The 22,729-nt window shown below is 39.4% G+C and overlaps 1 protein-coding gene across 4 annotated transcripts in view; it reads left to right on the plus strand.

The window, feature by feature from the left end:
- The window catches only part of mipol1 (mirror-image polydactyly 1), a 58,431-nt gene extending 36,319 nt beyond the window's left edge, over nt 1-22,112 (plus strand). For 3 of the 4 annotated variants that reach the window (XM_057343060.1, XM_057343063.1, XM_057343064.1), the window contains 4 exons: nt 513-620; nt 8,780-8,871; nt 15,233-15,409; nt 21,491-22,112. In XM_057343060.1, the coding sequence (XP_057199043.1) occupies nt 513-620; nt 8,780-8,871; nt 15,233-15,409; nt 21,491-21,557 (444 nt within the window). In that variant the 3' untranslated portion in view covers nt 21,558-22,112. The remainder of the gene's footprint in view (nt 1-512; nt 621-8,779; nt 8,872-15,232; nt 15,410-21,490) is intronic. The other variant, XM_057343062.1, reaches the window with a different exon arrangement.
- The last annotated feature ends 617 nt before the right edge of the window (nt 22,113-22,729 follow it).

The following is a 22,729-nucleotide window of genomic DNA, read 5'->3' on the forward strand; positions in this document are numbered from 1 at the left end:
GAGTCCTTAAGCCAACTTTAATGTGTTTGGGTACTGATTTTTGCGGTTTCATTTATTTTGTCAAGTAACTGACCCCCTGCCCCTCGAAGCGAGATTATACACCAAATATATTTGTTATATAAATAACCTAATGCACAGAGGACATTTCTGAACCATTCAGAGGAATTTCAGAGAGTTTTTGGGAGTTTGTAGATTTGCTTTGATCCCAACAGACAGAAACTGTCACTGCAACTGTGACTATGCCAAAAGGGGCGAGAGACCTAAATAGTGAATTAAGAGAAAGAGAGTGGCTTTTTCTGAACTAACACGCATTCAGTTTGTTTAGTTGATGTGAAATTAGTAGTAAACAATGATGAACTGTTTTTAGTACTCTGTCCCAAAAGTACAACGAGGAATCGAACTCGGAATGAAACCGGAATCAAATTTTGGTTCAGACCTAAAACATCAAAACAAAAGTGTCCTTTGGTTCGTCTTGTAATTCTGATTTCTCTCTCTCGCTTGCTCTCTCTCAGTGCAAACGTCTGGAACAAGAGCTTCTTCGTGCAAAAGAGCCAAGCCATAATTCTGCAAACAGCACCCGCCACCTGGCCCCCCAAAACAATCGGGAACGATCGAGCAAGGTAAAACACACACCTACCACATGAGAAGGTTCCTCTGAAAACAAATGTCCCCCTTGCTAGCTTTCACAAAAGTACACGTGCTCGCCCAAACACGCTGAGTCTGTTTGCCAACAACACCATCCCCGAGCGTGACCTCCATCGTGCGTGCGGTCCTCCACACACAAAGGGATGCCCTCGGACCCTTTATCAGCCTGTCATTACCCTCTCCACTGTATCACTCATTAATTCCTATTTGCTCTCTCCTGCTCTTGTCTTCCAGCGATCTGCAAAGATAGACCCGGGCATATGTTTGACAGGGTTTTGTGGCCGGCCGGTGTGCCGCGGCGATTGCGGGGTAACGCAGGGCAAACAGGGAGCTATTTGATTTGCTGTATTTATCTGATGCAGCTAAAGCCCTGGAGTTTAATGCACAGTGCTGTTAAAAAGCCATCATTAGGTAGAGATGGGTAAACATGCACTGAGAGAGATTCGGGCGAGGGGGATTTCAGCAGGGGTGCCGAGTCAGGGCTGAACCCTGGACCCTTACGTTGAATATAATGATTGCGTTTGATGTTGTTATCCACTTAACCTTGCAGCACTGATACAGGGGACATTGTGTGTCGAGCATTTATGGTGACATCACATTTAGTTATGAAACAGATTTGATGTGGTGTGTAAGGAAATACAATGCAGGTCAGGCGTGTTTTGGACCGGTTGTGTACACATCGGTGCAGTGCCAAGGAAATTGTTTGCAATTTCATAAAAGTAAATATGTATAGCTGTGTATGTACACACAACTGTGTATGGGATTTTTTTAAGTATGCATAGTGCACAAAGTAGACATATTGGAAAGTATAAATAAACTGCATAGGCACAAATACAGTGGTACATGTCTGTAAATCATGTATCTACATTTATCAGCCGCGGAAAAAATTAGGAGACCGTTCCAAACCAGTTAAACCTCAGGAGTGACATAAAGTCATCCAGCAGCAACGTGAAAGACTGACAGCATGACAAGACACGTGCAAAGCGTGATAAAATCCAGGTTATCACATAGGAAAAAATACATGTATGAATATTACGGCTGTATTTCTTAAAAGCGAATATGAACTTGTTTTCTTTGCAGTATTTGAGGGCTGAAAAAATACAGCAAAAAATGTATTTTCTGCAAATAAATGCAAATAGAAACGATATTTGTATTTGAAATTTGGGAGAAATATTGTCAGTAGTTCACAGAATGAAACAAAAATGACCATTTTACCTAAAAACATCCCTATAAATAGTAAATTCTGAAAAAACTGAAATAAATTTTTAAAATAGTCTCTTTTTTTCTACGGATGTTTGTAGACAGTTATATAAAGTTTTCTTTATGTAAAAAATGATTAAAGATATAGATATAGATAGATTTAGTTTTATAAAGTGGTTTAGTAAAATGTCTTGTACGTAGATATTGCTTCATTTTTCCAAATGCACCTTCTGTGGTATGATGAACATTTGCTCAGTTATTGTTTCATTTTATGATAATCTTCAAAACCGTGATGTGATATAAAACTAGATTAAGTATTAGATGGATACTGTTTGTGTTTGGATGTGGATGTGAAGATGTTAAGACACAACTGTGCCACATGGTGACGATTATCAGCAGATAAAGAATTATAATCAGTTATAATCTGGTAAAAAGTCCAGTCTGTGTTTCCAGGCAAAGCTTTTTTGAAGATTTTTGAGAGAAAAAAATGGTATTCCCATTTAAGACGGTTCGGCTGATGGCTTATTAAGAAATATATTAAATTTGGTTATAAATGTAGCACTTGGTTTTTCTATAAATCCCCTTAATTATAGATTGACTCCTGGGATTACAGAGCGGGGTTTTTAATTTAAAACGAAATGGGAACAGCTGTCGTAAAATTAGTCAACAGTGCCGGGAACATATCCACAAAACAATTTAAAAATGAAAAGGACTTCCACTTATCGATTGACTTTTTACTTTAAAGAAAGCCTAAGAAAATCTGCAGGGGTGTGAAAAAAGAGCCGAGTTCATGGAAAGAGTTTTCTTTGTGAAGTCTTTATATTTAGCTTTTAGCTGACAGTAACGTTCAGGGACTTGGTTGATTAATTTCTCTGGTTTTAATCACAATTCTCTTTAGGAAGCGAGAGAGACCAATGTTCTTTCTCATTATGAAAAATAATAATGAAAGCTTTTTTCAATTAAGATGGAAATAACGGCCGTATTCAGCTGTTGATGTTCATCATCGTAATTCTCCAGAAAGCCGCTGTAAAACGTTTTTTTTTTGTCTTGTGACATTTGTCGGTTGATAAAACCTGGGGCAGTTCCTTGTCTTATCTCCTCGACCTGTCTCTTTTTCACCTGTAAACAAACCTGTTCGGCAGCCATCTCGGAGCGATTGCACCAAATTGATCTAAAGCTTTATATGTGAGCGTGGGAGGGTCGGGGGCAGGTTTTACAGTCCTTTTAAAGACCAGTTGCCCCCCACAAAGCCAGTAAAATCTGAACATGTTATCTGGGATTTGCCCACAAACCAAACAACTTGAAATGTTTTCATTAAAATCAGGAAACGCCAGGTGTTTGTATGGTTTGTGGTGTGGGTTCATTATAATAATTTACAAACATTATGTGAAAGGGAAATCCCAATTTATATTGTATTATCTTAAATAAAAATAAAATGAATGGTAAAATAATTACTAATAAAACACTATCAAATGATATTAAACGTACAATGAAAGACAAACATGGTAGAATTTGATCAGAACAAACAAAAAACGCAAAAGTCACTTTGCAGTATGAATAAAGAGAGCAATTTTTTATAGAATAAGCTTAAAAAAAATCCCAGTGTAAAGATTTGGTGCAGGTTAAGAAGATGTGTATACGGGTGTTTAGGGGATGGTGTGTTTGTTGGATCAAGAGAAAAACGCAGAGGGTTAAAGTGGTTGATATTTGGGTTGGTGTTAGTTTTAAGTGTACGGGTCGCTGTCTGTGCCGGGGTGGGGGGTGGAGGGCTATTGTGAAGAACTCTGTCCTCGCGCAAAAGCACCTGTGTTTGCTCTACAGCTTGACTCTCGGAACAGCAAAGTGATATCTCCTGCCCCCATCACATGCCTGCCCCCCATCACATTCTCACGCTGAGGTCCGTCCGTAACTCAGTTTACATAAAAATGACAAATTTGTCTTAATTTACTTGCCCACATGTTGTTTCAAGCCTATTGTTTTTTATTTAATAATTTGCTTGGTTTCTAATATTGAGATCATGGCTGGATGATTTGCTGTTGAAGTTTAAAGGGGTAATTCATGTATTCACCCTCATGTCATTCTAAACCTGTATGACTTTCTTTACTCTGCAGAACACAAAAATATATATTTTATGTTGGTAACCAAACAACATTGGACCCCATTGACTTCCATTGTGTGGACAAAACCGCTGAGACATTTCTCAAAATATCTTCTTTTATGTTCCTCAGATGAAGAGTCATATACACATTTAGAACAACATGTAGGTGAATATATGATTTGAATTATTCAACATTTTATCAGGATTTGGGTCTTGTCTGAACCATATCCTGGTGGTTAGCGTCTATGCGTTGGATGCGTGCGCCATGTTCCGGCTCTATTCCTCTTCTCTCTCGGCCAGTTAATATCGGTCTCGTCTCTGCTCTGCCTGTCAGTAAAAATGGACAAAAGGCCCAAATAAAAGATCCTGGTTGCTCATAAAGGTTAAATGTTACGAGAGACATTTACGAGCTTGTTCTGCTTATGAGGGATCTCTTGTACTAGAGCGTGTTGTTGTAAGGCACGGATGTAAGCTGGCTCCTTCACCATCAGGTTGCACAGTTGGAAAGAAGAAGTGCGAGGGTTAATTAAAAATTCTCTCATCATTTACTCGCTCTTATGTCCGTCGAAACCTGTATCTGACTTTCATCTGTGGAAAAGAAGATGTTTTGAGAAATGTCTTGGTGGATTTGTGTCCATACAGTGGAAGTCAACAAAGGGCCAACCCAGTACACTTTATTAAAGAACACTTCCATAATGTACTTAAAGGGACAATTCACCCAAAAATAAACATTCTGTCATCGTTTGCTCACAACTTGAGTTGTTCCAAATCTGTAGAAATGTCTTTGTTCTGATAAGGGCTGTGCGATATTAAAGAATAATGCGATATGGGATCGCATGCTAAATAATGCAATATTCAATATGCGATATGATATTTATTTTTCTAAAATGAATTTAAATTGTTTTAAATATATTGGAAATAATTATATAACTAAAAGAGCTGCACTGAACTGCTGTTAGTTGCATTTTGTTCAACAATTGCGTAGCGTCAAAAAACTGAAACGAAGTTATTTTGGACCAACGTTGTTTACGCCATCCAAAGTGGTCTAAACATAACCTTTTGAATTTATAAAATAATTCAGTTATTGCTAAATGTTGCGATATGCATATTGAGTTATGCACATTTGCAATATTTCGATACTTTCTATATATTGCGCTGCCCTTTCTGATGAACACAGAGACAAGACATTTGGAAGAATGCTTGTAACCGCCACCATTGACTACCATAGTAGGAAAAATGACAACCATAGTCAAAAGTGCTTCTTTTGTGTAAACAGAACAAAGAAACGTATAACACTGTTTTTCCTACTATGGCCAAACACTGTTTGGTGAAAAGCATTCTTCCAAATATCTTTCTTTGTGTTCATCAGAACAAAGACATTTAGACAGATTTGGAACAACTTGAGGGTGAGTAAATCACAGAAGTTTCATTTTTGGGTGAACTGTTCCTTTAAAACTTGGCTTTAGTCACTTTGACCATCAGAATGAAGCAATATTTGACCTCTGTTATGATCGGCTTACCTCCACCTGGACTGGATCTCAAATAGTCTGTTTTAACTCTCTTTTGCATTGAACATCGGAGTGTATCTATCTCAAAAAAGTCCTGTTTTTCTCATTTAACCTTGTGTTTAACATCTGAAGTGCTAATGCGCTGTTCGGTGACCTCTGACGTGATGCGGGCCGCTCTGCTTTAATTGTGCCGCAGTCGGCGACGGAGTGTGCGACACAGCTGATAACCCCCATCACATCCTCCTCTCCCCACTGGTTCAGAAAGGCCACGACCAGCCCACCTCTGCCCCACCAAACGCTCGCTCGTAAAGGTCAAGGCTGCGACCCTCCTTTGCCGGCCTTAATCTCTACAGGTTAACACGTTACTCTGGGAACCTAATTTGGATAATATTGTAATGAACGCTGATAAAATACATAAGATTAAAAGAAGTGAGCTTTGAAGTCGAGCTCCCTTCCCTGTTGGAGAAAAGTACATATTGACTTTAGGGGTTTGAGGCTTTTTGATGTTCTCTTTGACTTGCGAGACCTACACCCCGGTAATTAGAATGATTGGGAGCGCGCCATCGGATGCTGCAAGTGCTTATGGGTAAAAGTGTTTGTAGCGCTGGATAAGGGATTTAGATGCGACAAGCCACAGTCACGGGCCTGTTTTTGTTTAGTCGCACATGTAAAGTTCTTACGGTGTTCGCTTTAGAATTAAAGTTTTTAATCACAAACTGGATCGCAGCTAAAACGTGTTTTGGAGGAGATGGTATAGTTTAGCATTGCAAATTTTGTTGTTTTATTGGTGTAGATTTTATAAGATTAGATTAATAGTGCAATTCATAGCTTTTTGCCTCTCAGTCTTCACCTCTGTTAAAAATACAAATCGCAGGTCACTTTACATACTTCCCGAGGGTTGGAGTAAAATGACGTCAAACTGACGTTTACTTCGAAATCGATCCCAGCATCTTAACATAAAAATCATTATTACATCAAGGTAGGGAGACATTTTTTACACTTTTTTTTTACCCAAAAAGTTTGAATTGCAGCTTTAAGAAAAGTCTCATCTGCTGTGTTCAGGTAAGATGTGTGTCAAACGGCGTCCTCTTAGCAACAGTTTGTGTTTCAATGTTTTGAAGTCTGTGAATCCAGTAGGTTGTAAGGTAAATATATACACCACCCTCAGGCCAAAGATAAGGCACAGTTTATGTTTTCTTTTTTTTTTAAGAAAACTGTTGAAATGTCAAAGCTATCAATGACTAACCTCAATTTAACAAAGCGCTAACTTACTATCAGTCACTCAAATCCTTAAGATGAAGATAAGTTCATCAAAAAAAGAAACCTCTGTCATATTTTTCTTTCATGTCATTCCAAACCCATTTGGCTTTTTGTTGTGCAACTTTTTAAGCTCCCCAAAGCAAGAAAAGAGCCATAAAACTAGTCAATAGACGCGTGTGCTATGTTCCATATCTTCAGGAGCCGTACAATAAACTGACTCGAACCATACTACATCATTTATTTTTTGTCCTTTTTGAAACTAAAAGGCGTAGTTCACTTTATAAGTATACATTTACATTTATGCATTTGGCAGACGCTTTTATCCAAAGCGACTTACATTACATTATCCTATACATTTTGTTTCTAAGTATCTGCAATCCCCTGGGATCGAACCCACGACCTTGGCATTGTAAGCGCCATGCTCTAGCTATACATGAAAACAGGTTTAAAATGTTATACGTTTAAGTAAATTATGACAGAATTTTTATTAGCGAGACATACTATAACAACTATAACAAACTCTCTTTCCTCTCTCTCTCTAACACCCCCCCCCCCCACCGTGTCTCTGGGAGTATATTGGAGGACTTAACAGTAGGGCGGGTTGTCATGTTTGTTTAGACAGTCTCTATTGTGTCTGTCTGCTCACCCAGCTGTTGAGAGGATGAATTCATCAATACATCTGTTTCAACGGCTGGTCATTAGCAGGAGCTTTATTGAGGTCCCGCACCTGCCCTGCACCCAACAGCTCAGGGTCCCCTCGCTCTCACAGGAGAGAAGGTGCTGAGATGGAAGACAATACATTGGATCCTACTCGAACCAAACGTGTGTGTGTTCATGTTTGTATATCCTGGTGGGGACCTAAACGTGAACGCACACCAACACATGGGAACTCGTGTCACCGTGGGGACCAAAATTGAGGTCCCCATGGGCAAAAAAGCTTATAAATTGTACAGAACAATATTTTTTAAAAATATAAAAATGCAAAAAGTTTTCTATGATCTTTAGGTTTAGGGGTTGGGTTAGGGGTAGGGGATAAAATATACAGTTTGTACAGTATACAACTCATTACGCCTATGGACTGTCCCCACGGAGATAGTAAACCAGACATGTGTGCGTGCGTGCGTGCGCGTGTGTAGGCCAATGAATAAATGAATGCAGTTCAGATGACGATCTGAAATCTTGACGTACACGTACTGTTTGATTGCTCTTCATTAGACCAGAAACATGTTTGCATTTGTTTGTTTGCATTTTTTGTGACTTGTTTTCATGTATTTTCTGCAAGTTGTCCTTCCTGATTTGTAGATCCTAATAGCATTTACTATTGGAAATAACTTTTTGGTCTTTGGTCACTTTTGACCAACATTTACAGTTATTTATTTGGCAGAGGCTTTTATCCAAAGCGACTTACAAGTAGGAGAGCATAACACATTTTTAAACTTTTTCACTTTACCGGTATAAAACGAAGCTTGTTGACTTCTGTGACTATTACTGTGTGAACACAAAAAATCATGGATGTAATTTAAAAAGGCTAATGGTCTCAAACACAGTCATACGTGTGGTCCTCTGTCCAAAATGAATGGGTAACATGATAAAATTGTACATTAAAAAAAGTGTAAAGATTTTAGGAAATGATGTATTGGTCAACTTAACCCTCTCTTAATCTTTGGTCACTTCTGATTTGAAAATGTTACATTTGACTAACCTTTTTTACTTACGTTTACATTATCAGAATGGTACAAAACTTTGTGACGCTTGTGCCACTCGTAAACACAAAAAACTTGAATTTGATTTTAGAAGATTAAAAAAGGAAAAGTATTATATAGTAATAATATTATATTCAATAGAAAAATAGATCATAATTGTTGCATAAATATTAGAATCATAACGTTCCCAAAAAATCCTCCAAAATTATTGTTAAAAAATATACTACACTGACTCCACAGAAAAGAACTACAAGTTAGATTTGAGGTGTTCTCTCACTTTTGACCGAGGGATGTATGACCCCTAAATGTGGAGAACCAGAGGTTTATCATTGAAATATCACCGTGACTTGCATTTATCTCTACAGCTTGAAGAGGAGCTGGTGGAAGCCCAAAGAGAACGAGATAAAGCCCTGGAGCTCAGTCGCACGCTTGAAGAGGAGTTACAAACCTTACGCAGGTATTACAGATCACCCACCTAACATTACACTGCCGTCAAACTGAAGCAAGGCCAAAGCCACGCCCCTCTTAGGGTACGTTAGATTTGGAACCTGTTGCTTTGAGAACGCTCTTTCCTTAGACTTGTTTTGATCTGGTAGCAATAAATGACTCGTACCACAAATTCATGATGTGGAGATTTGAAGCATTCAGAAAGATCTCCATCCACATTTTGTGGAGACACGCCCCCCTCTGTGCTCTCTGTTGGAGGTCTGTCTACACCGGCTTTAAAGTCACGAGAGTGTATAAACCTCCAGCGGTATGGAACACAAGCGTTTCAGCACCGCCTTACATCTGATTGTTTTGGCCCCTGAGCTCATTTAAGTTTTTTATTCAAATTGATTGTCGGGGTGTTCAATAACCAAACCTTAGGTGGTGGTGATGGACTACCGCAGACTCGCCCTGCCCAGGTCTTGTCTCCCTGCCAGAGGCTGTTTGCTTTACCTGGGGTTTATCTGTCAGCGAGGGTTGCTTTGATAGATAATATGAAGTAAATACATTTTGCTCATAAACTGGTCGCGCTGGTTAAGTGAGCTGCATCCGGTTTCAGTGAGATGAGCATCCGTGTGCGTTAAGGACTTTTATATTTGCATTTGTCGTCTCGGTAGATCTTGTCGTGCGTGACTGCGCGTTCGTAGTTCACTTTTTAAAATACAGTCCCAAAAAGAACCAAAAAGATGGTTCCATAGGGCAGTGGTTCTAAAACTGGGGGCCCCAAGATGGATCCGGGGAGGTGCACAGATTTTGTGGCATTTTGTAAAATGTAAAAATGTATCATATATTTAGTGCAAATCAAACATCAGAAAAATAAGACCACCAACCAAAAGAATTGATGTTCCAGTATTGTTTAACTAAATATGTTTTTGGTTTAATTAAAATTCGAAGTTTAAGATTATAAGTCTTTATTTGGGGGGGCCGCAAAACGTTGCACTCTACACAAAAGGGGCCTTACAACGAAAAAAACTTTGTAAGTTCAACAAATCATTTTGAGCTGAGCAACCTTTAATGTAACATCAAGATCTTTTTGTTTATACAAAGTCTTTGTGTCATGTCCAAAAAACATGTTAGTACCCTGGTTGTCATGTTTCAATCCAAAACCACTCTTGTGATCTAGAAGTTTTCTGCCGAAGGAGGTGACATAGCACATTGTATTCCCCCAGACAATCTGCATTGTGTGAGCAACACGGTGTCTGTCGCTGGTCCCCGGCCCCTGCCGGCATGAACCTTTAAAAGGAGAATCCTCCAGGAACAACAAAGGCCAGAGTATGGCTGGTGTGTTTGCTTTCAGGATTCCCGACCACCTCCATTGTGTCTTTCAGGATAACAGACAGTCTGTGTCAGATGAAAGGGCACAGAACAGATGAGAGCGAGAATAGGACGGGGAAAAAAGGTCTGCTGCTTCAAGCTCGGGTTTTAATAGAAGCGTCTCAGAGCGGAGCGGCGTACACGGGCTCCCCGCTGATAAAGAGCAACACTTGTACTCTGAGAGTGAGTTGTATTAATAGGTTATCATTGGCCGGGCGGTGAAGGAGAGGTTAGACTGAGTTTAAGGTGCTTTGTTTGACCATCAGCCAGGAGCAGAGGGAGGTGACGTTGGATTGACGCTTATTAACGCCGGGGGTCTCCATCTCCCCAGCGATCGCTCATCATTTCCCACACCAACATCTTGATCTGTCAACACTCTCGGCTCAATAGTCATTAGCAGATACTTAAAAGTCAGACACGTACGCTTTCCTTCCGATATCGGTTTCCTACGTTAGCTTCTCCTTCTCGTGCTAAAACGCTTGAAGGGCATTTGCTGTTTCTCCTAGCTTTGTTCTCATTTTTAAACGCTAGTATTAAACGTGTGTCATTTCACAAATACCTGGAGGAGGTAACCGCTAACATTCACGTGATACTGTAGGAGGAATTTGTGTAACGTCAAATGTATATACATTCGTTTTTTATACATTCGGTACTTTACAGTACATCTACATTAAGATTCTGCATCAGCTTTTGTCAAAAAAGTTTTTTCTATTTAATATAAATAGAATTTAAACATTCAAGTCAAAATGTTTCTGGGGTTTTTTCAACACAATAAAAATACTAAAAAATGGATCTCGACATGATTAACATTTTTTCAGTCATTTTCGTTCATATTTTTTATGTTTTACATTTGGCTCTAATTATCAAAAAACTTTATAAAAATGACATAAATAATACTCTCTCTAATCCAAAACATACAGTATACACGGTTTCATCGGTCGCACACGCCTGGTCCAAAGTTAACAATTAATTTAATGTTTAATTTACATTAATATGAATATTTTATTGTATATCAATTGCATTAAATTAATTGAAAACTACTCAACAGTTATATATTCTTTGCGGAGGTCTACAGGAAGTTACGTTTGGGCCACATAACGTTTATGTTGAAACGGTCTATAAACTGTATATTTTGGGGGGGTATTATACATTTGTAAGGTTAACTTACAATGACGTTACATTTGTGTCTTTTTCCACACTAGCTAGTTTATAACATCAGTGAAGTATGATGTCATTTATTTACATTTTTCGTATTATTTTATTTTTTCTCACTTTTAAAGTCCCCACAGTTTGGGCGGAATAATATATTCTAAGAAATGCATTGCCTTTGATCACACCATCAGATATGCCGTGTTGCTCTTGGAAACTTGATGTTTATAACGTCTGTGGCATTAAGCAGCTTTAGCCCAAAACGGCACAAACCGCATCCTCTGCATTAGCCGTCGTCCCCATTCTGTGCAGCAAAATACATTTTGTAGATTGCGTGGAACCCCGTCACAGTCAGCAACATCTCCTTTATCCAAGCGCACAGCAGCGTTCCTCCACAAGCGTAAGACATTGTCTGTAGTTTTCAGAAACGAGTGATCAAAACTGTGCTGTTTTTCTGCACGGTTGGGTTGGGTTCTCAAACATCTGTTCTCTAGAGAGAAAGAGACGTATCGAATCTAGCGCGGCTTTTATCAGGAGCTGTCAGCGTGAGTGATTGGTGTAGTAATGGTGGATGCTGGGATGTGGTCAGTAGTTTTTAGGTCACTTTTTGTCCACCTGTCTGGAACGCCTGTCTTGTTTCTTTCTTGTTGCCGTCTCTATGTACTTTTTGCCCGCAGATAAGGGCTCTCTATTAAAAGGTTATTTTACATTTCCCATCTGATAGCATTTTGTGGGGGTGTTAATGTTTAACTGGCATGTGGAGGGCAGGTTTGTCGGGGTCCCGCCTCTGCGATCAGGTATCTTGCATTCTGGTTAATGTTTAACACGCCGTGCCGATCGGATGTCTGCTGTTTTTTTATTAAAGGTAAAGCAAGTCAGACACCAATATAAAGGCCACGTTCAACACGAGCGTTGTGTGTTTGACTTGCTGTTAGTCATATACGCTGAATAGTTCATTTATATTTACATTTAAGCATTTGGCTGGCACTTTTATCCAAATACATTTGTATCAGAGTATGTGTGATCCCTGGGATCGAACCCATGACGTTGGTGTTGCTAGCGCCATGCTCTAACCACTGAAGACAAAAGAAGACATTTTGAAGAACGTTGGTAACCAAACAACATTGGGTCACATTGACTTCCATTTGTAAGGACACAGAGACATTTTTCAAAATATCTTCTTTTGTGTTACACAAAAAACAGTCGTATTTTTGGGTGAACTATGACTTGTTTGCATCATATATTCTTCCCCAATGACTTCTCATAATGTGCCCGTTGCGGGGGCCAGGATGGAGAGCCGGGTCGCGGAGAACCGGTTGTTCGTTGGGGGGTGGGCAGGCTTAGATAAGATAATCCATAGTGTGGCAATGCTCCCGCCCTTGTTTGTCACCGTCATCGGACCTTTGTACCCAATATGTTTGCATTTAATTAAACAAAGCACACAACTTTACATCACTTTCTCCAGCATCAATATCGCATCAGAATTGATTACCTCTTGCTTTAAAAAAAGAACATAAAGGAGGAGCTCTCGTCAACTAATGAGCGGGATTCAATGAGTACTATGACTTTAGGGTGAAAACACACAAACGCACGCATGCACGCAAGCCTAAAGATAAAAGCCGGTGCCCATCGATCAAGATTTCTCTGTCACAGATGACACACGAGCCCCGAGTTGCATTGTTGACTAATCTTGCCATTGTCCCATGTGCATTGTTTCCTAATATGAATACCCACTTAATAGCGTGCTGGTTTTGTGTGCGTCTGTGGTCACAGGTGAGAGCGGTCTACCTGTATTTGTGTTATTAGTGCAGCCGAGGAGAGCAGGTGTCATCATTGTTTTTGATAACTATGTCGCTGGTGTCATATTAAAGTGTATTGTTCCTCCACATATAGGTTGACCACTAGTTAGGGCTGAGATGTTCACACTGAATTGCTCTTAAAGGGACAGTTCACCCCCCCAAAAAAACGTTCATCCTCATGCCATTCAAAACATACGTATGACTATTTCTTTGGTTGGAAACAGAAGTAGATATTTCGAGAAATGTCTCGGTGGTTTTGTGTCCGTACAATGGAAGTCAATGGGGACCAGTGTTGTTTGGTTACCGACATTCTTCAAAATATCTTCTTTTGTGTTCTGCTGAAGAAATAAAGTCATAAAGTTTTGAAATGACATGAGGAACTTTAATTTTTGTGTGAATTATCCCTTCTTTTGCTTAAACTGACCATCAGTGGTCATGTATGAAACGTTTTTTTGGCAACACTCAAGCGTTCTGTTAAGTTTACGTGATGCTGTCTTGGTTTTTCTTGGCACAATATACACTCTCTTTCCGTTAGACTGATATGTATCTCTCACCCCACCCCCCTCGTTTTATCATGACCTTAATCATCTCGCATCTAGCTGGAAAAACAGCTTTGCGAGTTCGAAGGTGCCGTGCGAGCGCTAATGTATTCCACTGACATTCCCAGGAGTTATTAGCCTCAGATATTGTTCCTTGTACTGACATTCCGTTTGAATATTAGATGTATCTGTTGATGGAGAGTCATGATTCTCCACCTCCAGGTAAACTGTAAGCATGCAAAGGGTCAAGTTTCATGTTTGTGTAAGACATTTGACCATTGACATTTGTGCTTTTGGTTTTTGAGGAATGATGCGTTACTGCCTGATGCTAAACCGTTGACAGTTATATTTTGTGACAGTTAGTCATTTTGAGGATTGTTTTAAATGCTTATCTGTATATATCTGATAAATAATTACTTGCCACATCAGTATAATGAAAATTAAATTGGATTTGTAACGGGGTTCCTGTAGCTCAGTTGGCAGACCATTGTGTTAGCAACGTCAACGTGGCTTTGAGTCCCACACATACCCACACATACTGATACAGATGTCTAGCTTGAATGCACTGGAAGTTGTTTTGGATAGAAGCGTCTGCCAAATGTGTTTTGCACGGTTTCTGTGCTGATTGTGGGAGAAAACGGCGAAATGCAATTTCAATAAATTGCTAAATGTGACCAATAAGCAACCAGAATTATTAGAAATGTTTCCGGAAAAAGTTAGAAGACAACTCCAAAATTATTTAGGCTTTTTATTTACTATTTAAAGGTATGTGTTTAAGTCAAATGAACATTTTCTACCAGTTGGTGAACTATCAAACAAGAATTCCAAGTCCTAATATTTTTTTGTATTTGCAGAAAATGAAAAATAGACAAACTTGTCAAAAAAGCAACATTATATTTTGTGATTTTTATTTTTTGTAATAAATCATTATTATTAAGGGATACTTCACCCAAAAATGAAAATTGTGTCATCATTTACTCACCCTTAGATTGTTCCAAACCAGTATACATTTCTTTGGAAGATATCTGGAAGATTGTCAAAACTCACCCCAGTTGACTCCCATAGTATTTATTTTCCCTACTACGGCAGTAAATGGTGGGTGAGATCCGACATTCTTCCAAATGTCTTTGTGTGTTCAGCAAATCAAAGAAATGTATACAGGTTTGGAACAATGTAAGAGTGAGTAAATGATGACAGAATTTTCCTTTTTGGGTGAAGTATCCCTCAAGTCACCCTATATGTTTGTCACTGGGCTTTGCAAATATCGAACCAATAAAAATGATTAAAAAGTGCTTGTCTACTTTGGCAACCCAGTATTTAATCATTTAATAAGTACAGTGTTTTTTCCATTTCCTGAAAAAAGGCAAATTTGAACATCTGTGGTTTTGGACAGCGACGATAATCATTTAAAAAAAACAATACTAATGTATTTTAGGAAAATTATGATTTTTTTGTCCACAGCTTTCATTGGTCATTGCATTCTCTTTCACAATTGAATAAAAGGCGTTTTTGTGTACATGTGCTTTTTCAGTCTGCTGCAGAGTAAAGCTGACGAGAGCGGTCACGACAGGCCCGCCACCCCGAACCAAAGCCAGATTCAGTCTCTGCAGCATCATCTGCAGCAGGTGACATCAGAACACCAGCGCGCTCAGACTCAACTCTGCCTGGCTCAGGAAAGAGAGAGAGAGGCCAGTGAGAAAGTTCAGAGGTCAGTACAAACATGTCCACTTTGAGTTTTGCAGAAGTAATATGTGACTTGTATGTTATGTTTCTTTACCTCCGCTGATTCATGGACAAGATAAAGTCACTGGCTTGGGCATACCATGTGACTCAATGATGATTTTTGGGTGAAATTCTTTTTGATATACAGTAGGTGATATTACAGCGTTCTTGAAACGTACATCCTCAGCTTCCCTAAACCTAGTTCGCTGAGCTGTTGTCTACGCTTATGAAAGCGGGTTGGCTGGGAGATCTTCTCTCACTCTCGTCTCGCTCAGATGGGGGGCTCCCCACGTAAAGCAAACACAGGCCGGCCTGCTGATCTATTTACATGATGAATTAACCAAAGGGGGTGGAGATGCCAAGCTGAGGGGGTGCTCAAAACACAGAGAGAACCCCCCACCGCCCCGGCACAATGAGACCGCAGAATAAAAGCGAGAACTTTAGTGGACTGTTTACACATGACATTCTGAAGGGCTTCCATCTTCAGAGGTAAGATCACACAGTCCCTGCTGGCTGACATGCAACTCCTTGTGCTACTGTCTGAAACACTGATAGTGTCCTTTCTGTGCCGTCCTTCTGTCGTTTCTGAAACACTGGCACAAATCATTGCATTGCAAGACTACAAGAATAATATCTTTGTGTTTGTTTTCCTTTTTTGGTCACACCGAAGTGCATGATCATGACCGAGGAGTTTTTATTTACTAGCATGCTTCTGGTGTTGAAAAGCTCAGTTCAGTTGTTCATTTGGCTCAATTGATGAGTTATTGTGTTAGCATCCCAAGCGTTATGGATTGGATGCCCAGGGAACATACAGTGGATTTAAGCTATACATTTGTATTGGTGTATAAGTCAATTTGGATAAAAGCGTCTGCCAAATACATGAATCTAAAAGTAAAAAGTCATGCAGAAGGATCATTTTGCAGTCTTCTTAAATGCATGTGCAGTCTTTACTAAAGTATATATTTATTCAGTACCATTATCGATACAAAGCGAGCAATTATTAAGGAATAATTCGTTAGAATCAAAAGCAGCACAAGAATCATTCAATTCATTACAATATTCTTCCGTATAACCGTCACAATGTGCAAAAAATGGTGACGCATATCCAGCCCCCGAAAACTGCAACGTGTCTGTATTTAAGATGAGACCTTTCACCAAGTTACAGATATGGCGACATGTTGCGTCAAAGCGAGTTCGAATCACGGCTCGTGCGGTCCTTTCTCGGCTCCTGTGCCCCTCTCTCTCATACCATCATTCCCTGTCGTTCTACACTGTACCGCCTGGCAAAAAACTATAAAAAGACAAAAAAAGTTGGGTAATAATAACATGATGTTTCTCAGAACGTTGGGAATTTCACTCCCAGTAAAACTACACAGAAACACCTCCAGCACTGCACTGCAACATGTAGTACTAGAAGTGTAGTGCTCAGTACTTGAGATAAGAAACACTGATCAAGATTGTTAGCAGTAGACAGTAAGTCAGTTTGTAAAAGAGCCGGTGTGTGTCACAGTAGCTTGTTTGTGTACATTATAGCGCTGATTCCGAGTTATGACCCGGCACCGTCCGCAGTACAGGGTTCAGCCATGTGGGTCACTACTGTGTACAGCGTTCAGCCGAACTCTGATGTGAAAGTCCATCTCACCCCTCTGCCTCACATCTGCAGGTGTTTCTGTGCAGTTAAACTGGACATTCCCATTTTTCTGAGAATCAAGTTATTCTTTACCCTAGATTCAAAGTTGCTGCCTGGGGTTGAATGCGATTCCCCATTTTTCTGTGCACTTTGTGACTGTTACAGATGTGAACTGTTAAGAATTGTATACTTATTTTTGATCACCCTATTTTTATGTTTAAGTACAGTGAAAGACTATAGTTACTAGAAAAGAAATGCGAAGAAAGTCCCGTCTTTGGTAAAAAGAGCTACAAAACTTTAACGATTAACCATTTTCTGAGGGAGGAGCTTTGTACCGAGTGTTGTGAACCTTTGCGTATGCACAGTAGCTTGAGCAACCTGGCTCAATTTCATGGTTAGAAACTAAATATGTTTAAGTTTAACTGTTGGTCATGAATATGTTGTATTATTTCAATCTTGGCAAGTGATTTTAAAGATATCGGTCTGTCCCCATTTAGGTGGAAATGCGTTGCAAATGGGTAGTTGACAGATTAACGTGCAAATGTGTCCTATGGTGTGATGGCAAAAATGTAGAAAAAAAGCTAACAATAAAAATAAATCTTTCTTGTGCTATTTTATATTGTAAATATTATTAATATAAAACAATGTAATATTAACAGTTTTCAAAATTTTGCTTTGTCACACCATGGGACACATGTACGATTTGTTCGTCAACTACCGAAATATAGCTGCAGAATGCGATTACATTCTTTAAAGGGACTTTGGGCCTATATGTAATGCAACAAAGCTATTTTATTTATTACAGATAAAACTATTTGTATTTAATTGCATATCACAGTATTCTGTCTGCATTTGTTAAAGAATGCAGAATGCCAACCAAGCTAGAACCAGGCATTATTCAAATCATTTGGTTCCTGTTTTTTTTATTTAATAATATAAATGACTAATTATGGAATGATTCCTGACTCTAGTGTAAGGTTTATTTTGTGTAAAAGCGCAAGCGACAATGAACATGAGCATATATTTTTGTTCGAGACTGGGGTCAGGCCCAGGATGAGAGGGCAGCCACGCCGGTCACACCTGACCGTTAGCTGGCAATCAGACGGATGCCCCCTGCTCACCGGGCCCCGGGCGACTGTGGGAAGCCGCTGTGACGTGAGCCTAGTCACACCGTGGTGAGAAGAATGCAGGGGTGATGCGCTCAGGCTCCGGCAGTAGGGCACGCTAGGGTGGACGAGCCCGGCACATGCCCAGAATGTGGCACCTGAGTGTAGCGCGGCAGCTCATTGACGGAGGAGCTGAGCTGAATGTCTAATGACCCGCTGAATCAAACTTGGCCGTGAGAAACGCACAAAGGGTCTTTTCATTGGCCCACAAATGGGCCGTGGCTGGTGTGTCCCGGCATACTTCAGTCTTGCAGACTCCCGTGTGGGGCGGCTTCTGTCTGGCACAGCGAGGGCTTACCCTCCTAACCGCCATGTTTTATTTCTGATTCTGATTTCTCTGTCCAGAGGGAAACATGTTACTGTTGCTGAAGTCAGATAAAGTAGTGTTCCAGTTAAAGATTGCACGTAATTTTTCATAATCATCATTTTTGTATTTCTCTTTTTCCATTTGATTTGAAACGATCAATTATTATATGAGGTTCATTTGTAAAGTGTTTTACGACAAACAATCATAATTTACTTTTTATGGCCATTTTACTTTTTGACATTTAACTACGTGGTCCATTTCCTGTGTCCTTCTAGAAACTGATATGACATGAGAAATTCTGCTGCTTAGTGGCTGTCAGCCATGGATAGGTTTGTTTACTTGTAAATATAAATGATCATATATTTCCAGATTTATATATTTACAACATTTGGACAGTAGAGAAAGTTTGTATGTTACAGTTACAGTATGTTTCGTAGTACAATGAAGACTTATCTCAAAAATCTTGAATTCCTTGTTGTATGACCCCATCAAGGGTTTTTGCCAGACATTGTAGTGGCATAATTATAATTCATGTGTACACAAAACACAATAAAAAGGATCATATTTTTGCATTGAAACATGGATATGTTTTCACGCCGTACATAAAACATGCCGTTGTTTAGAATTTATTCACGGCCGCTGTTTACTCAGAGCTGGAACTGTTGGTTTTGCGACTCTGTGAATTCTTAATCGGGATTTAGGCGTTCGCCGGCTCTTCCCTCGCGTGTATGTTTGAGTTTACGGCCGCTTTCTTCAAACAGTGTTCGCCAAATCCTCCCCAGCCCGCAGACACACCTCGGAGATCCTGCCACAGAATCGCAGACCTGTTAATTGTGCAAACACGACAGAAAGGCTAATGAATATATTTAAAACGCTCAAAATTTGCACATGAGGAGAGAGAGGGTTCTGTGCATGTTTATGAAAGCTGGACGGACGTGCGGGGAGAGAGAGAGACGGTTTTAAGGTATCTGTACGCCTGTTTGTATGTTTTGGGGGGAGAGGATCGTGCGTTTGCTATATGAAGGCTGTTTGCTTATTTATGTATATATGACTGCGCGCGCGTGCCCTGTTCATTTAGCAGCGCTGACCTTTCATAAATATTAGCCTGTTGTTTCGTGTTCCCTTCCCCTTCTCTGATGCGTAGTTCTTCTGGGAAAGAAAATGCATGCGGTCTTGTGGCTTCTCTCCAAAGTCCCTGTAGGAGAAACAGGAGGAGACTACAGAGGGAGCAGGGCTTGGGTCAAACCACTCCCATATGCTCACTTGATAAGAGAGAAACCTCAGTAGACAATATAAGCAGTGGCTTTGCTATGAAATCTGTGACGGAGAAAACTCGGTTCTTTTTAGCCCAGTAGAATTGTCTGCTGTAATTTTATTGTCAGTACCTGGCTCCTTTTTTTAGGAAAATCAACCTACGCTCATATTCAAAGCCTGTAAAGTGTTTTGGTTTATTTTCCGTTCTGATTTCTGGATCAGAGAAATAGTGCAACATATTCTGATATTTGTCCACTCTTTTACATGTTTATAGTGGGCTTTCTATGCAAACTTTACTGTCACTGTACTACTATTCTTTAAACAAACCTCTAAAGGTTTTAGTTTTCATCTAACCTCACTTTTTAGCATTAACCTTTAGCGCGTAACTCATACTGACCTGATCTGAACAAGCTAGGGAAATTTTTGCTGTTGTTTCTATAGCGCTTTTCACAGGTTTGCATTGTTGCAAAGCAGATTTCCAGTTAATACATATAAATACAGAAAGTAGCGACAAAAGTGAAACGTGTAATTATGAAATATTTAGACGGTTTCAGAAGCAAGAACATTCGTTATGGCCCAAACTTAACTTCCATTTGACCTCCGCAAAGAATCAATAACTGTTGAGTAGTTTTAAATTAATTGAATACAATTAATATACAATCAAATATCCATACAAATTCAATATAAAATACTTGGATATATTATAACCAAACACAGACCGGAAGTTAACTTCGGGCCAGCATGTGTGTCCGATAAAACCGTCTCTATACATTTTTTTCCGTTTGATGAAAATTGATGAAAATGAATTATCTGTTGATATTTGTTATGTAATCATATTTATACAGTACACGAAAAAAATGCTTGGTTATTTTCAACCCAGGTCAGAAGGGAACAAATCCAACCACTGGGTTAAATTAACCCAGAAATGTTTATATTTGAACCAGCAATGTTAAAGATAACCAAGCATTATAACCGAGTGTAGTACTAGTACATTAGCGATACTAACTGCAAAAAAACTAGAAAGATAAATAGAAAGATGACTCAATTGATGACCTCATTGTTCTATTTTGAAACCGATTAGAAAACATTGGTTGGGTATCAACAACTGGCACTATAAAGCCCCAATTCTCAGTCCAAAGTACTTCAAACTTGAAACATTTGAGATATCAGTCATAAATGGAGTGGTGCTGTCTTTGTGTTTTGAATATTATTAGGAGAATCGTCTGAAACCTGCATGTACATAACTGTCAGATGTGAGGTTTGTGAAGATGCATGTGCTCTCTTTTTAGGGGGGTTGGAATCAGCATTTGTTTGCAGGGAGAGAGAGACAGGCCTGTTTTCATGCCCATTCTTCATTTGCTCCAAAAGAATCCCTTCACCCTGCCAGAGCTTCCTCCATTTCCACAGTCTTTGGGATCATCGCCCTCATAAGCACAGGTTTACTCACCCCGACCAATCACATGACACCACGCGCGGGCTTCTGTTTGCCAGAGTAAAGGCAGGCGGATATTCTGAGGATTTGGGCATTGACACCAGCATGGTTGTCTCACCCACTTTAAGAAGCATCTACATCCCCTCTCTGCCTTTCTCCGCTCCTCCAGGAGCGCCCTCGTGTCAGGAGAAAACAGCAAAGAGCTGGCCCTGCACTTCTTTCATTGACTCAATCACTTCTTTATGCTTTCTCTCTCTCGCTGTGTGTTTCTTGCTCAGGTTGGAACGGCTGGTGGAGGTGTTAAGGAAGAAAGTTGGAACCGGCAGCGTCCGGACGGTGATCTGACTGACTGGCCGTCGGTTTGACCCGAGCAGACGGCCACATCTGGTGACCAGGCTGCAGCGTTTAACTCTGAGCAAACAGCCGAAGCCCGGCCTGCGCAAACACAGGCTGAGAAGTGGCGTTCTGCCTCTTAGTCCTGTTCTCATTGCAGAAACTGGATCGTAAATGTTTAACCTCATTCACTCCGCAGTCACCAATGAACATTCCTCTGTCAGCCCTTTAACACTCACACTTTTCTGCTCCTTGGGTCTTTTTTTATGTTATGATGTTAGGTCAGGTTAAGCAAGGGAAATTTAAATTGACAATTACTTGGTCAGTGTAAAATTTGTTTAAAAGATGACAAACTTGATTTTCAGGGATTTTTCATGATGGTGTTTTTCTTAATTATTGAAGGGAATATCGACAATGCAGGAGCAAACCCAATCAGTATTTCTCATTAAATCTTGTTCAGTATTTACTATTAATTAAAAAAAGGTCTTTGTGCTCTTGAATACGTTTTTTTTCTCATTATATTATCACCCCAGAGTTTTATGAATTATATGTACTGGCATATATAAAAAAGGTAAATGTACATTTTTAAATGTCTTTGTGTTTACACGTGATCCGAAATATGATGAGCCCTATTCATATTCTAGAGAATATGCATTTAATACCCTAGGCTATTATTTATTTAAGATTTTATTTTCTAATTGAGTTCACTGAATCACGGGTCTTTCGGAGTACAAAATCTACCTTAAAAATGAATCGAATTATTATTTCTGATTTACTAATATTCATGAGGCATGCTTTCTTAAATTACACAAATTCCAATCCGTTAAAGTCGTAAATGATGTTTATTTTAGTTAAGAGTTAATTAGTTTAAGAAATGTAAGAAAAAATATCTTCTTTCGATACCTTCGTCGTTCTTAAATTTAACAATATTGTAAAATCATGTAAAACCTTTAAGGTCGTATCCTCACAAAAAAATTATATGAAAAAAAATGTAGTCAACGAAATTGGTGTTAAACTTCAGAAACAACAAGTCTATGTGCGTTTAAAATATTAACTATAAAAAACGCGTAAGTTGGCTGAGTAAACTAACGCTGATCATTCTTTTCAATTACTAAAAAACTAATTGTTTAATAGCGAGCTTTGCATGCTGATAATTTACAAATATAAAACTGATCTGTCGACCT

The sequence above is a fragment of the Triplophysa rosa genome, linkage group LG10 (assembly GCF_024868665.1).
Source record: "Triplophysa rosa linkage group LG10, Trosa_1v2, whole genome shotgun sequence".
In the NCBI taxonomy this organism is placed as follows: Eukaryota; Metazoa; Chordata; class Actinopteri; order Cypriniformes; family Nemacheilidae; genus Triplophysa; species Triplophysa rosa.